This window comes from Natrix helvetica, assembly GCF_964273705.1.
Source record: "Natrix helvetica genome assembly, chromosome: 1".
Classification (NCBI taxonomy): Eukaryota; Metazoa; Chordata; class Lepidosauria; order Squamata; family Natricidae; genus Natrix; species Natrix helvetica.
The window spans coordinates 265,517,979-265,531,988 of NC_138548.1; the positions used below are offsets into that span (position 1 = coordinate 265,517,979).

At 36.7% G+C, this 14,010-nt stretch overlaps 1 protein-coding gene across 2 annotated transcripts in view; it reads left to right on the forward strand.

Annotated features, from left to right (window-relative positions):
* Positions 1 to 14,010, forward strand: part of TENM2 (teneurin transmembrane protein 2) — a 1,011,554-nt gene that overhangs the window by 469,767 nt on the left and 527,777 nt on the right. For both annotated transcript variants that reach the window (XM_081934447.1, XM_081934448.1), the window contains one exon: positions 2,101 to 2,184. In XM_081934447.1, the coding sequence (XP_081790573.1) occupies positions 2,101 to 2,184 (84 nt within the window). The remainder of the gene's footprint in view (positions 1 to 2,100; positions 2,185 to 14,010) is intronic.

Consider the following 14,010-nt stretch of genomic DNA (forward strand, 5'->3'; position numbering starts at 1 on the left):
AAGAACATAATTAAATATTCTTGGAACTTTCTTGGTACATGACCTTTGAACATTCCTAAACACAGTGACATTTTCTCTGGAAAAAAAAACATATTGTGACTGGTCCATGAGGCCTAATTTTTTTATATCCTCTTTATAGTGAAAATAGAGCTATTATAAAATAAACAATATATATAAAATAAGAACAAATGAAAAAAGTAAATTATATAAATACTAGAAAGTAACAAAAAATCATAAAAATAAAATAAAATGCAAAAAAAACTGTTTAGTTTCCATGATGATATGATTTATTTAAGGTGTGTATCAGTGGTAGGATTCAATATTGTTTTACTACCGGTTCTGGGGGCATGGTTTGGTGGGTGTGGTGTAGTTTGGTGGGCATGGCTTGGTGGGTATGGCAGGGGAAGGTTGCTGTAAAATCCCCATTTCCTCCCAATTAACTGGGGCTTGGGAGGCAGAGAATAGATGGGGGTGGGGCCAGTCAGAGGTGGTATTTACCGGTTCTGTGAACTACTCAAAATTTCCGATACTGGTTCTCCAGAACTGGTCAGAACCTGCTGAATACCATCTCTAGTGTGTATGAACGATGCATCTGTGCTTAACATTTGGATGAATGAATTATTGTTTTCCTGTAAAAAGGAAAAAGTAGAAAAAGTGAATGCAAAAAACCCCCATACCCCTATATGGAGATTAGCTTGGTAAAAGTTCCTGAAAATGGGTTTGTCAGAATTTTCATAGAAAGATGAATTATGACAATGAGAGGAATTTGAAGAGTGCAGTTAATCTATCTGATGTGCAGATTAGATGCATAGGCTAATTTTTTACCTGCCAGAATGTTACTGAAAAATGGGAAAGAAAGTTTATTGTACCTTTGTTGATTTAGTGAAAGTCTGTGACAAAATGAATAAACTCAAATGTTTTATGAAATTTGAAATTTAGGGTTGATTGCTGAATGCAATAAAAGTAGTATATGATGGAAGTACATTGTACCTGAAAACATAGCAAATAGTTCAAGACAAGTGGAATAAAATCTCTTTGGCTGTTTAATGTTTCTTAGTAAACGTGTAACGTAGAAAATGCTATGTCCCTTCATCCCAAACTTCAACAAGTATTCCATTGAAGGCAAGAACCCAAAGGGGGTTGAAAGATTGCAGTCCATCTCTACAACAGATCTCTCTCAAATATGGTTTCAAGAAAAACGATTAATATTTCATATAGATCAATATTTATTTTACCATGCTGTTATAGCTTCAATTATTTAACTTTTTTTAAAAAAAATCATTCTTCGTTGTAGCTTGTTAATCTGTAATAGCATTTATTACAGATGCATATTTTGACAGTAATATTATTTACAAGAATTTTTTACCTGAAAGAAAGGTTTGGCCTAGCTATTAATTAGCTTCTCTTCCATTCAAGCTGCTAATTTTATTAACAGTTGTAACAATTCTGAATGTACCATTCCCGTTTCTTTCTCCCAAAAAAAATGTCAAGAACTTGTTTTTAAAATCTTGTTCAGTGCATAGAAGAACTTAAGGTCTATCTAAATGATGATAATTTTTGTTGTTTAGAATGTATCTATTTTCAATGAAGGTGGAAAAAATCTTAAAAGAAGAATCCCCCCCCCCCATATTTTCTCCTCCAAATGGTTTCTATGCTATAAGGAATCTATGCCATTTGATGGCATTCTATGGGGGGAAATATCATGTTGGATTTATTTTCATATCTATATTTTAGATAAATTGATTCGAAGTTCAGTTCATATTCAGCAGATTAGCTAAAACTACAAAGAAGAGAATATGTTAGATAAATTTGGTTTAAATTAGGATTGGGTTGAATACATGGGCAATGGAAATCAGTATTCACACATCCCCTTTATGAATATAGCCTATATTTACTGATAATGACTTTGTCTTGGGAAGAAGTGGCACATTTTGGTAATTCTGCCAGTGAAGTTTTGGGTCATAACTTAATTGTAATCATATTGAATGTTTGGCTAGTGGGGCGACTCTAGAGAAATACTGCTGGGTATACTAAAATATGTTATTGACAGTGAAGTCTAATAAAGAGTGTGCTAAATTGTGTTTATTTTATTTCATTTAGATTTTCATACTCAACTTTCTGAGACATTGAAAGACAGACAGACTGGCTGGCAGCAGCTGGCTGAAACAAAGAATTCTCTAATACGTAAGATTTTTATCTTATTTCACCCTATTGAACATTATACTTATACATCCTATAAGTAAATTCATAGATTACATGAATTTATGTGTTTGTACATGTTTATGCATATATTTCTTGTTTTAGTCAATGTTTGTTATTAAAAACATTGGTTTGGGAAATTCAGTGGAAAGGTGTAATATTAAAATATTTCAGGAAATATTACTTGAAACTTATAGATGTTTTCCACAATTTCAAATGAAAGTATGGAAGATGATTAGTTTTAATTCATTAATAATGTTGTCTTCTCTTTGAGCATTGGGAGACAAAATATAATAACTTCATGAATTTCAACATCTACACTTAATAATCTTATGACTTCTTCCAATATAGCATTATCTTTCCATAAGATTTGAGTAGGTTTTATAAACTCAGATCCATGTAGGTTTAGATGGACATGCAATAATTTCACCAGTCAAATTGCTTACTTCGCCTATTTATTATAGGCTATTATTGTATTGTGAGTGCAATATTATGAGAACAGTAGATATGTTACTGCATTTAATAAGTGACAATGTAAACCTATGTAGCTTTGGGCTTATACTTTTTACAACATTCACTCCATAAATACCAGGAATAATTTCTTTTTTAAATTATTGCTTCCATTTTGAGTCACAGTGTTTGCTTTGATCTATTTTATTACTTACCTGGGATTCTGGTTCATCCATTTGTTCTTGTTACAAAGAATTTTAACAACAGCTATTACCGGTCTAATTCACACATTATTCCAATCTTAATAGATGATTTGCTACGGAAAAAAAATAAAACCAAAATGATTTGCTTTTCTTCGGAAGACACAAATATAAGCAAACCCACATTCTTATATGGATTTTATTTCATATTTTAGATTATTTTCCACAGTTGAAACTTGTGTAAATAAATACAAAGATAAACCCTAAGCATATTCTGCTTTAATGACTGATGGGCACTATTTCTTCATATATAAATTCAGTGCAGTAATGAAAAAGCTGAATATTGTTCGTAATGCTATTCATAAGATGATGCAGATGTAGGAATTGGCAATTATGTCAGCTTTCCAGTACTAGTAATTCAGTGAAAGAATTATGACCAAATTATGCATTTTGGGCTGCCAGTAGACAGATGGTGGTTGTTTTTGTAATCTGTCTGAGGACATAGCCCCGTAATCGCTGAAGCATTCTTCAAAAAATCATAAGGCACCGTTAAACACAAGCACACACAACAACAACTTTTGTTATATTGTGGCTATAGGCTTTAGTCTTAATTGTATTTTTCAAGCATGAAAGGACTTCCTCTGTTCATAGAAGCCATTTGATGCACTTGATGATTCTGTAGATGGATGGGAAGTGAGTGCACTATTACCTACAAATCCTTCAAATTTTCCAGCACTGTTTTTCAGAGGAAGCAGAAACTGACTTTTTTCTGCTATAAATAGCAGAAGAACTATAGAGAAGGGCCTGAGAGAAGTTTTATGAAAATAAGCTCCAGCACGAGTCCAAAAGCTTTGAAGACAAAACCTCTAGTCCCGGTGACCGACCCAGATTGGATCCTGTAACATTATCCTGGGACATGTATATTTGCCTTCCTTCATGAGAACTATAGTTTGTTATTGGCCCTGATAATTGGAAGAAACTCAGAAGGAAGATTTGTGTGTGTGAGTCAAGCCTCTTCCTTTTTATCTACTTCTGTATGCAATGAATTGTAAAAGGAAGAATGGTTTCACATAATCATAACTATTACCTAAGTCTACTTCTGCCCTCATCCCATGGACGTCCCTGAAAATCAAGATCCAACTGAAATTGCCATTTTTATTTCATTGTTAATATGCCAAGGAGAATGGGAGATCTTCATTTTCGTTTATCTGGAATATATATATATATATATATATATATATATATATATATATATATATATATATATATATATATATATATATATATATATGCTGAATCTGGGGTGAATAGATAGGTGGGACTCAATAGTCCTTGCTACTGATGTTTTTTTGTTTTACATGTTGTAATTCCCTTAATGTATATTCAACTTAAGGAATATTATTTCAACATCATCTTTATTTATTTACGTCCTTTATTTAGAATTTATTCACAACAATGAGAGATATCAGAGAGCTATTTTTTCAGTGTTCTTACTGAAATGATCCCAGTAAAATTTTAATATATTTGGCAATTGAATCATGCTATCACATTGTCTGTCTAGTGATGTCATCATTAGTATAAGGACAATTGACACTTTTCTCTACTTGTCTTTGCACTTATATATATATTGTTCACGGTAAGTTATATGTAGTATACATATTGATTTTTTTTCAGCTTTTACTTGTTTTTAACGATATAAAACTTAGCTATTAACTGTAGTGAAGAGTTGGCTGGGTTTTTTATTTGCTTGTTTAAAGCCTTGGTAATAGAAAAAACAACTTTTCAGTTGCTTATTGCACTAATGACTTTTATTTTCCCTTTTGAAATATCAGTTGAAGTAGCATTGAATTCTTTAAGAATAGATCTTTAATTGGTTTTTAACAACATCTGAATTCCTTAAGACAGTGTGATAGTGGTTAAAATGTTATAGCAGGACACTCTTAAACCTAATTAAAAAGTTAATACTAATTGAACAGAGTTTTAAATTAATTGGAGTAATATGTTGTCGGAACTAGTAGCACTAGTAGATGGAACAAAAATCCATTGTTCAAATTCTTTTCAGCAATAACCTCACTTTGTGGCCTTAAGCAAGCTACTCTCTACATTAATCTGTTAGTGCTCTACTGGAAAGATGTATATATGTCGAATTCTAAGAGTTTTTCCTAGATGTGAAAATGTATCATGAACAGATTTACTAAGAGAACAAAACAAAAATACTGGGACTTCCCCCCGCCTCAATATTTCTTGTTCCAGAATTATAACTTATTTTTGTCTATTGCTTCTTGCACTGAGAACTTAAGAAGCTCATCTTTCTTTTGTTGTCTAGCATAAGGACAAATATCAGTACCAAATTGGCAGAAAGGTTTTTATTCACCCAAAGTTACATGGCAAATAGGTAGCTATATAAACTGAATAAATAAATGGGATGACCTATGAATTCTATTAACTCTTTGTGTCATTCGACTCTCCGATTCAACAGTTAGTTGGGACCTTGTTTATTGCTAAGTAAAAAGAAATGCTAAAATGTTTCTGATCCACTATGCAACACTCTTAATTAATTTAAATAATTTGCCTTGATTTTGTTTCATCTTATATCATTAATAGATACAAATATTTTGTCATCAGATTTATTTTCTTTCATTCATTCATTCATTCATTCATTCATTCATTCATTCATTCATTCAAGAGACAAAAGAATTTTAGCCTCTTGTTTGGCCACGAGTTGAGTATGTTGTATTATTATTATCATCAGTAATGTTCATCTGTTCCTTATAATTCTGTCACACATCAAATATTCCTTATCTTCACAGAAAATAATGTTTAAATAAGTCAGATGTTATTAACCCCAGTGGGATTTCATGGAAGTTGTCCCAGTGATAAAAATTAATAAATTTGATGCCTTTCCTGTAGTTTTTCAGTATTGATTTCCTACATGTTTTATATTTGAAAAGTTAGAAACAATTGTATGAAATAGGTAAGCAAAGTTGTATTTGTGTCCTGTGGGTCTTTGCATTGATTTCTACAGTACCAGTTTCAGATGAAACAATTACTTTCCTTATAACATGCTGTTTTGTCCGTGAATCATTTACTATTGCAAGTAAACTATGTTATGAAATATGTGGAAGGAAATAAAAACATTTCTGAGAAAGAAGTGTATTTCTGAAGAAAATAATTAATTGTAGATTGTGTTCTAAGAGAAAAAACAGACAACTTCTGATTATAGAAACCTGCTGGGCAGATTTACCGGTAATCTTTGGTATAGAATTTGTGTCTTAAGTACACTGTTATTCAAACTGACTAATTTACAGAGCTTAAGGTTGGGAGGGGGGGACTTCAAATTTTCAGCTTTTAGCATAATATTCCACTGGATGAAATTTATACAAATCCAAGTCTGGTGTATTGTGCAATGTATTTATTAAAAAAAAAATGAAAGCATGAAAATAAATGTTCGCATTATAAAGAACTGGATGATCACAAATTCTCTAGCACTTTTACATATAACATCCAGCAAAAGAAATCCACTTTGATAGGTGGCAAGTTTTGACAAGACAAACACCATCTGTTACCACTGATTGCAAACCAGATGCTCCATATATTATATTTGAAGGCTTTTGCGTTACAAAACCACACTCTGGTATATGCCACATGTGTATGTAATGCTATGCCATACCTGATAGGTACATAAAACCAATTAGGTGTACTGATGCTAGTTGCAACTTCCTTATTAGGTTTTTTTTTAAAATTCATGTTGCCTAAGTTACATTTATAGAATATACATTTTTTCTTCCCCATCTAAATGCGGTGCTTATTTGCAAGCAAGACAAAGTCTTTCTAAGAAAGTTCTCCATGACCCCTTTACTTTTGTAGTTTACATCAAAGCAGGATGGTATTCAGCAGGTTCTGACCAGTTCTGAAAAACTCATAGCGGAAATTTTGAGTAGTTCGGAGAACCAGTAAATACCACCTTTGACTGGCCCCGCCCTATGTTTGCCTCCGAGTCCCGGCTTATGGGGAGGCGGGAATGGGGATTTTACAGTAACCTTCCCCTGCCATGCCCACCAAGCCATGTCCACCAAGCCACTCCCACAGAACCAGTAGTAAAAAAAAAAATGAATCCCATCACTGCATCAGAAGCAGGTAAGCCTAGGGTGACTGTATTATTAGATTCTTATTTTGAGTCTGAAGGGTGAAGAATGGTTGGCACCAGAATATTTTTCCCCAAGTTGTGATAGTTAAGTCTGAGGATTGTTTTTGTATCGTTGTACTTTGCACTGTTTTTGTATTTTGTATTGTACACCAATACAAACAGCCCCCCCCCATTATGTAAAACATTTAAAGATAACAGTGCAATAACTATGCTATCATCTTTCAGCTCACTGCAGTTGGAAAGTGAAAAAAAAAGTGTTTTGAGATCTGCTTATTGCTCTGGGATCTTTTAGAATACCCATTCCTGGTTTAAATTTACCTAATTTAAAATATTTATGATTATATCAGTACCCAAAAGAGGAGCAGAAGGAAAAGGCTCTGCTTTCGGAAGTTATTTATATGGCTCCTGTTTCTCTCTCCTAGACATGTCAGGGTTCAGAGATTATATCCTCCAACTACAAGTAATTCTCACTAAAATGACAATACTTGGGACTAGAAATGTTGTCAATAAGCAATGTAAAGCACAATGTCATCTGATTGTGCTGCTCAGCTATGACATTTCTAGCATTTCCGGTTGCCATTGTTAAGCAACCGGAAATAAGTCAGAAATAAGATGCCATATGCTCTCTGTTTGTGATCTCCAATGTTGACTTTACCTATTGGAAGCCAGCAAAAACAGTCACAGATGGCAGTCACATGACTTCAGGATGCTGCAATATCATAATTGCAAGCCTGCAGCCAAGTGCTCAAATTGCAGTCATGTGACTGCAGGGAAAGCACAACAGTAAGCAACTAAGAAGACTGGTTATAACTGCCACTCATTCAACGATACATGCTTGAATGATTGCTGAACAAGTAATCATTACGAAAGAACTGCCTGAAGTGCTCATTACACTTTTCCCTTTTGTAAAGAAAGTCCATTTCTCCCATGCACAGAATCTGTCCTTCATTCAGTTCTGTGTAAAGTAAAGGTTTGCCCACTGCATGACCTGCTCATAACCAGTACGTTTTATCTTTGCAAGCTTCATTGTACTACTGCTAAACTTGCACAAAGATTATCATTCTGTCCATCCCTCATTCCACGCACATTTGCTTCATCTGGGTTTTTTTCAACTATTCAACAAACAAACAAAAGATTTAAAAAAAATTAAAACTTCTTGTGGGGGCATACTCTTTCATTTTTCATCTTCTTATGGACTGAGAGTAGGTGGCACTTCCAAGTGTCATAAAACTACCCCATAGCATATCAATGGAATAAAGAGGGAGCTCTGGGAAGTGAACAGGGAATGCAAGAAGTGCTATTATACTGCCATTCTGGCTTAGAAAACGTAGCTTGAGCTATGGTCACCATTTCTATAGCATAGCAGCCACATTTCTTTGACTCTAGCCTAACTGTAAGATAAGATTGCTGTTTGAGGCTATTGTTTTCTGTTGTCACCATCCATAAAAAGTGGCAGGCATCTCATTATCTCCTTGATCCCCCTACCAGTTGCTGCATTACCTCTTACATTCTGAAATGACAGGTAGTTGGTTAGTGCTGAGAATTTATTACATTGAAAAAAAGAGAACAGCCCCTGCCTCTTCAGCTGCATTTTTCTTTCCGAATTTGTTTCAGAGAAATGTAGGCATATTTTCCAATACAATTGAACCACCGGCTTATAAGAAAATAAATATCTCACCAGATAACAGGGGGCATTGTGGGGGTCAAAAAAGGCCAGGGAGTAGAAGCAGTTTCTGTTTGTTTGCTTGCTTGTTTCAAACCACCAAGTAGCATTTTGTGCAGAAGAAAAATGGACTACGGTTCAGCATAAGAAAGATAGATAGGCCTGACATCAATTGATTTTTGTGGTCTTTCTATTTGCAATCTACATTATTGACATTGGTGCTGAGATGTTTCAAAGTTGGTAATACTTAAAATGTCAGGAAAATATATTCTATATTGGACAAAAGCAATGCTTAGAAAAAGGGTACTGAAGCACAAAAAGGTTGGCTTTTGGTTAAAGTAATGCTCTTGAAAGGGACACACAATGTAGATCCCACTTAGACTGAAATATTGCAAATATGATTTTTTGTGTTTTGAAAATGGCAGTCTCAGTACACTGGTGGCTTTAGATCGGGAGTGTCGATCTCGATTTCATTGAGGGCTGCATCAGGGTTGAGTTTGACCTCGGGGGGCCTGGAGTGGGCATGGCCATGGTAGGCATGGCCAGCTTGATGTCACTTGTGTCAGGGGCAACTATGGTGGTCTGAGCACTCTGCCAGAGAAAACAAGCTCCTGAGCTCCATTTTCGCCTGTGACGGCCTCCTGCAACCTTCTGCCAGCGAAATGGAGCTTGGGAGGGCCTCCATTTTCACTGGCACATGCACTGCAGGCTGGTCCTTTACTACTTCCAGGGTGGCCCTGTGGGACAAATCTAACCATCCCACAGGCCAGATCTGGGCCCAGGCCTTGAGTTTGACACCCTTGCTTTAGATCTAATGTAAATCTAAGAATGCAAACTAAAAACCAGTTGCTACATAGGATGCTTTTTGAATGTTGAATGCCTGACTAGGTGGCTCAGTGACTAAGACACTGAGCTTGTTGATCAGAAAGGTTGGCAGTTTGGTGATTCAAATCCCTATTAAGTTCTTCTGCGTGAGCAGGGTGTTGGACTAGACTTCCAAGTACCCTTACAACTCTCTTACTGTTACTGTGTACTAAAGGATGTTCAAGCAGTTAATTAACCAGTTGATACAGGAGAATATATAAACCTGAGCTCATCTAGCTTCTCTCCTTAAGGATCTGACTAGCTCAGCAAAAAGATTTTCATGTGAATAAGCCATACATGTGAAAGCCCCAAGATGCTGTAGAATTTTGATAGTTTAGCATTCCAGATTTTCTGGAGGGCTCTGTTTATTTGATTTTCCACATGAAGCATCTTTTGCTGAAGAAATTAATGTTGCACCTGGAGACAACTGTGTCACTTGTCCCTATTGGGAAGTAGTACTGCTCAGCATGAAATGAATTCAGCTGAATTGATAAATTAATACCTAACTTATGATATAAATGGTGTATGCTTTATATCTGGATGTCATAATGAGAATGCTCTCATCATAATTATAGGTAGTCCTCAACTTAACAACAGTTCATCTAGTGACTATTCAAAGTTACAACAGCATTGAAAAAAGTGACATGACTTTTTCACACATGATTGTTGCAACATCCCCACGGGCATATAATCAAAATTCAGAGACTTGGCAACTGACTCATATTCATGACAGTTGCAGTGTACTGAGGTCCTGTGATCACTTTTTGGGACCTTCTTACAAGCGAAGTCAGTGGGGAAACCTGATTCACTTAACAACTGGGTTACTAACTTAACAACTGCAGTGATTCACTTAACAACTGTGGCAAGAAAGGTCATAAAAAGGGGCAAAATTCTCTTAACAAATGTTTCACTTAGCAACAGAAATGTTGAGCTCAGTTGTGGTCATAAATCGAGGACTACTTGTATTGAAAAATGTCTTCAGGATGTGGCACAATAAAAAATCTCTTCTGGTAATGATGAAAATAAATGAGAAGCTCAGTTCTAGTCTCAAACTTTTAAGACTTTGTTGTTAACGTAAAAATATCAAATATGTCCAAGTAGGAGCCATTGCAGTTTTTATAACGGCCTATTTATATATTAAATAGATGTGCCAAACAGCATCCTAGACACACAGAGAGTATTTTACAGGAATCAAAATGCCAAGTTAGTGCATTAGAACACTTCAGTTAGATTATAGAATAGAATAGCAAAGTTCGAAGGTACCTTGGAGGTCTTCTAGTCCAACCCCCTGCTTAGGCAGGAAACCTATACCATTTCAGACAAATGGTTGTCCAATCTCTTCTTAAAAACTTCCAATGTTGGAACATTCACAACTTCTGGATGCAAGTTGTTCCACTGTTCTAACTGTCAGGAAATTTCTCCTTAGTTCTAAGTTGCTTCTCTTCTTGATTAGTTTCCACCCATCACTTCTTTTCCTCCCCTCAGGTGCTTTGGAGAATAGCTTGACTCCCTCTTCTTTGTGGCAGCCTATGAAATATTGGAAGACTGTTATCATGTCACCTCGAGTCCTTTTCATCAAACTAGGCATACCCAATTCCATATATTTTATACAGGACTGAGCACATTAGCTTTTTACAGTCACATGGATATTTTGTGGCAGTGATCATATTAGTCCCAAATAATTACCTACCTCTATTATGAGCCAATATTTTAGCTTGTCTTCCATGAGGTTTGAGGCCAATTTATTGGTAAGATTTAAGGATAATTTTGGTTATGCCAAGTCTCCCTACCCCACCCCAATATATTTCCTACTCACTGTCTTGCCCCTCTTAACTGAAATAACCCTATGAGAAGAAAAATAAAAGCTTATTAGTTACCTGTCTACGTCTAAGAAGAAACATTGATCCCATTTCTCATCACTGGCACCTCCTAGTTGGATTGGGGAAAAAAATCCTACCTGAAATTGGTACCAGCAATTTTGAATAGGTGGAACAAAATTATGAGTAACCATAAGCCACTTTCTTATATACCTAATTTTAGAGAGAGCAACTCTGAAAAATAGGGACCTAAATTTAATTCAATGAATATGCTGAAAAATACTGCTATTTAAATGGCTTTTTAAAATATGCATGTTCCTGTAGAAGAGCAGATTTGGGTATATATACATTGCGCTGCAGTGAAGGCTCAGCTTACAGCTGAATGTTTAGCGTTATCATACTTGTTAAATCGTGCATAAACTTGAAGTAAAATACGGCTGTATAAGTCCCCCCTTCCTGCAAATGAGTAGGTATTATAAGTGAACCTGAGAACCAAAGCAGATATGGTTTATGTATAGGCAATGGGAATTGAGGCTCTAGCAAATTAGAACTCATTTTTTCGTGTTCTCCCCAGCAGGAGTTTAGTGGATTAAAAAAAGTCCTATTTACTTGCCATAAATGACACTGTATTTCTTTCAACAACTCTCTCTGCAAGTTTGTGTGCATTTCCTTTATTAAATGATAAAATCGTTCCTAGCTTTAGATTTTAGTGTGCTCCTGCTGGAGGCATTTGATTGTGAAGATCAGATCTGTGACATTGCCAAGGCAGAGCATTTCTTATCCTTTCAACCTTCTTGGAATCACAGAGAGAGAACAATGATTTTTAAATTATTCTTTTAATGGATATTTTAAAATCACACTATAGTGTTTGCCTTATTGAGACACTGCAAGACTTTGATATATTTCCCAAAAGATTACACCACAAACAGAAAGCTATCCGCTCATGTGCTCCAGAGACATTGTGCTGCTTAGCTTTAAAGAAAACACTTTCTAGGTGGATTTCTAATGCTTGGCAAAGCTGCAGGATTGATAGGACTTGATAATAAAGTTGTGGTGTTTTTTTTAAAGAATTCTTTCAACTGTTGTACTATGAAAAGTGAGAAGAGCTGCCCCAGCTTTTTCCCATCAGTGTTCTTTGGTAAAATGGATCGAAACTTTGATCTGATTAAGTTGACCCAGATTCATTTACCTTCTGGAGCCATTCAATATGGGAACATACCCTACCAAGTCCTTACAGTCTGTAATGTTATTAGTTGCAAGCAGCCTAAGCCTACCAATGTTATTATTTCATCAAAGATTTTTAGAAGGCAGTTTTCACTATATTTACCTAGGCATATAGTGAAATTCATTTCCTCTGAATGGATAAGCTAACACTCCTATAATTGTTCTGTTACAAGGCCTTTTTGTACAACGTATCAGCTGGACCAAAATTTTAGAAATGGAAAAGTTGAGCTGTGAAAATCCTTTGGAACAGTGGTGGGTTCCTGCCGGATCGCACCGGATCGCGCGCGCTCCCTTTCAGCACTCCACCTGGCTCGCGCGCTCCCTTTCAGCGCTCCACCTGGCTCGCGCGCTCCCTTTCAGCGCTCCACCTGGCTCGCGCGCTCCCTTCTGGCGCTAAAACCGGAAGTACGGTCTTGCCCCGCCCCTGGCGAAGTGACGACGCCTGCCTGCGCTCCACCAGCTCGGCTGGGAACGGAGATGTTTCCTCAGCGGAGCCCCCTGAAAAGACTTTTCAGGCGCTCCGCTCCGCTGAGGAAACATCTCCGTTCCCAGCCGAGCTGGTGGAGCGCAGGCAGGCGTCTTCGCTTCGCCAGGGGCGGGGCAAGACCGTACTTCCGGTTTTAGCGCCGGAAGGGAGCGCGCGAGCCAGGTGTAGCGCTGAAAGGGAGCGCGCGAGCCAGGTGGAGTGCTGAAAGGGAGCGCGCGAGCCAGGTGGAGCGCTGAAAGGGAGCGCGCGAGCCAGGTGGAGCGCTGAAAGGGAGCGCGCGCGATCCGGTGCGATCCGGCAGGAACCCACCACTGCTTTGGAAATAAAAAACTGCTAATATGCAGGTGCAAGAATAGAATATTGCTCTTTGAGTCCTGAAAACAGCCACATCTTTTCCAGGCTTACACTGCTGCTTTAAAACCTGCTCCAAATTGCCTCTGCTTACATATGCATGCAAATCTACTTCTCCTTACTATATGCGTGCCAAGATACTCAGGAAAGATTTCAAAGCATCTGTACCGCACTCGGTAAAACACACACACACACACACCACACACAAACACACTTACTTTTAGCTTCTTTTGGGTACCAGAACTTCCCTTCTCCACATCTACTCCAATCCCAAATAATAATAGTTGGCATAGTCGACTGGATTCAAACAGAACTAAAATCCGTGGGTAAGAAGACCAGAAAAATAATGGCAATGACTCATCCACACAGCAATATTGACAGACTGTCCTTACCAGGGAAAATAGGTGGGTAAAAAAGCAAACAAAATATGAGATTGGAAGAGTATTTGAAGGACAGCGAATAAGTGGCTACTGAATATAGTACACCTTGAAGGCTTGCTGAGTATTGGAAACACCAAACTTGTCTACATGAAAGACCAAATGAAGAATAGAAAAGAGACATAGTAAGGCAAAGTACTACTTTGCCGGTACATTAAAAAAAAATAGATA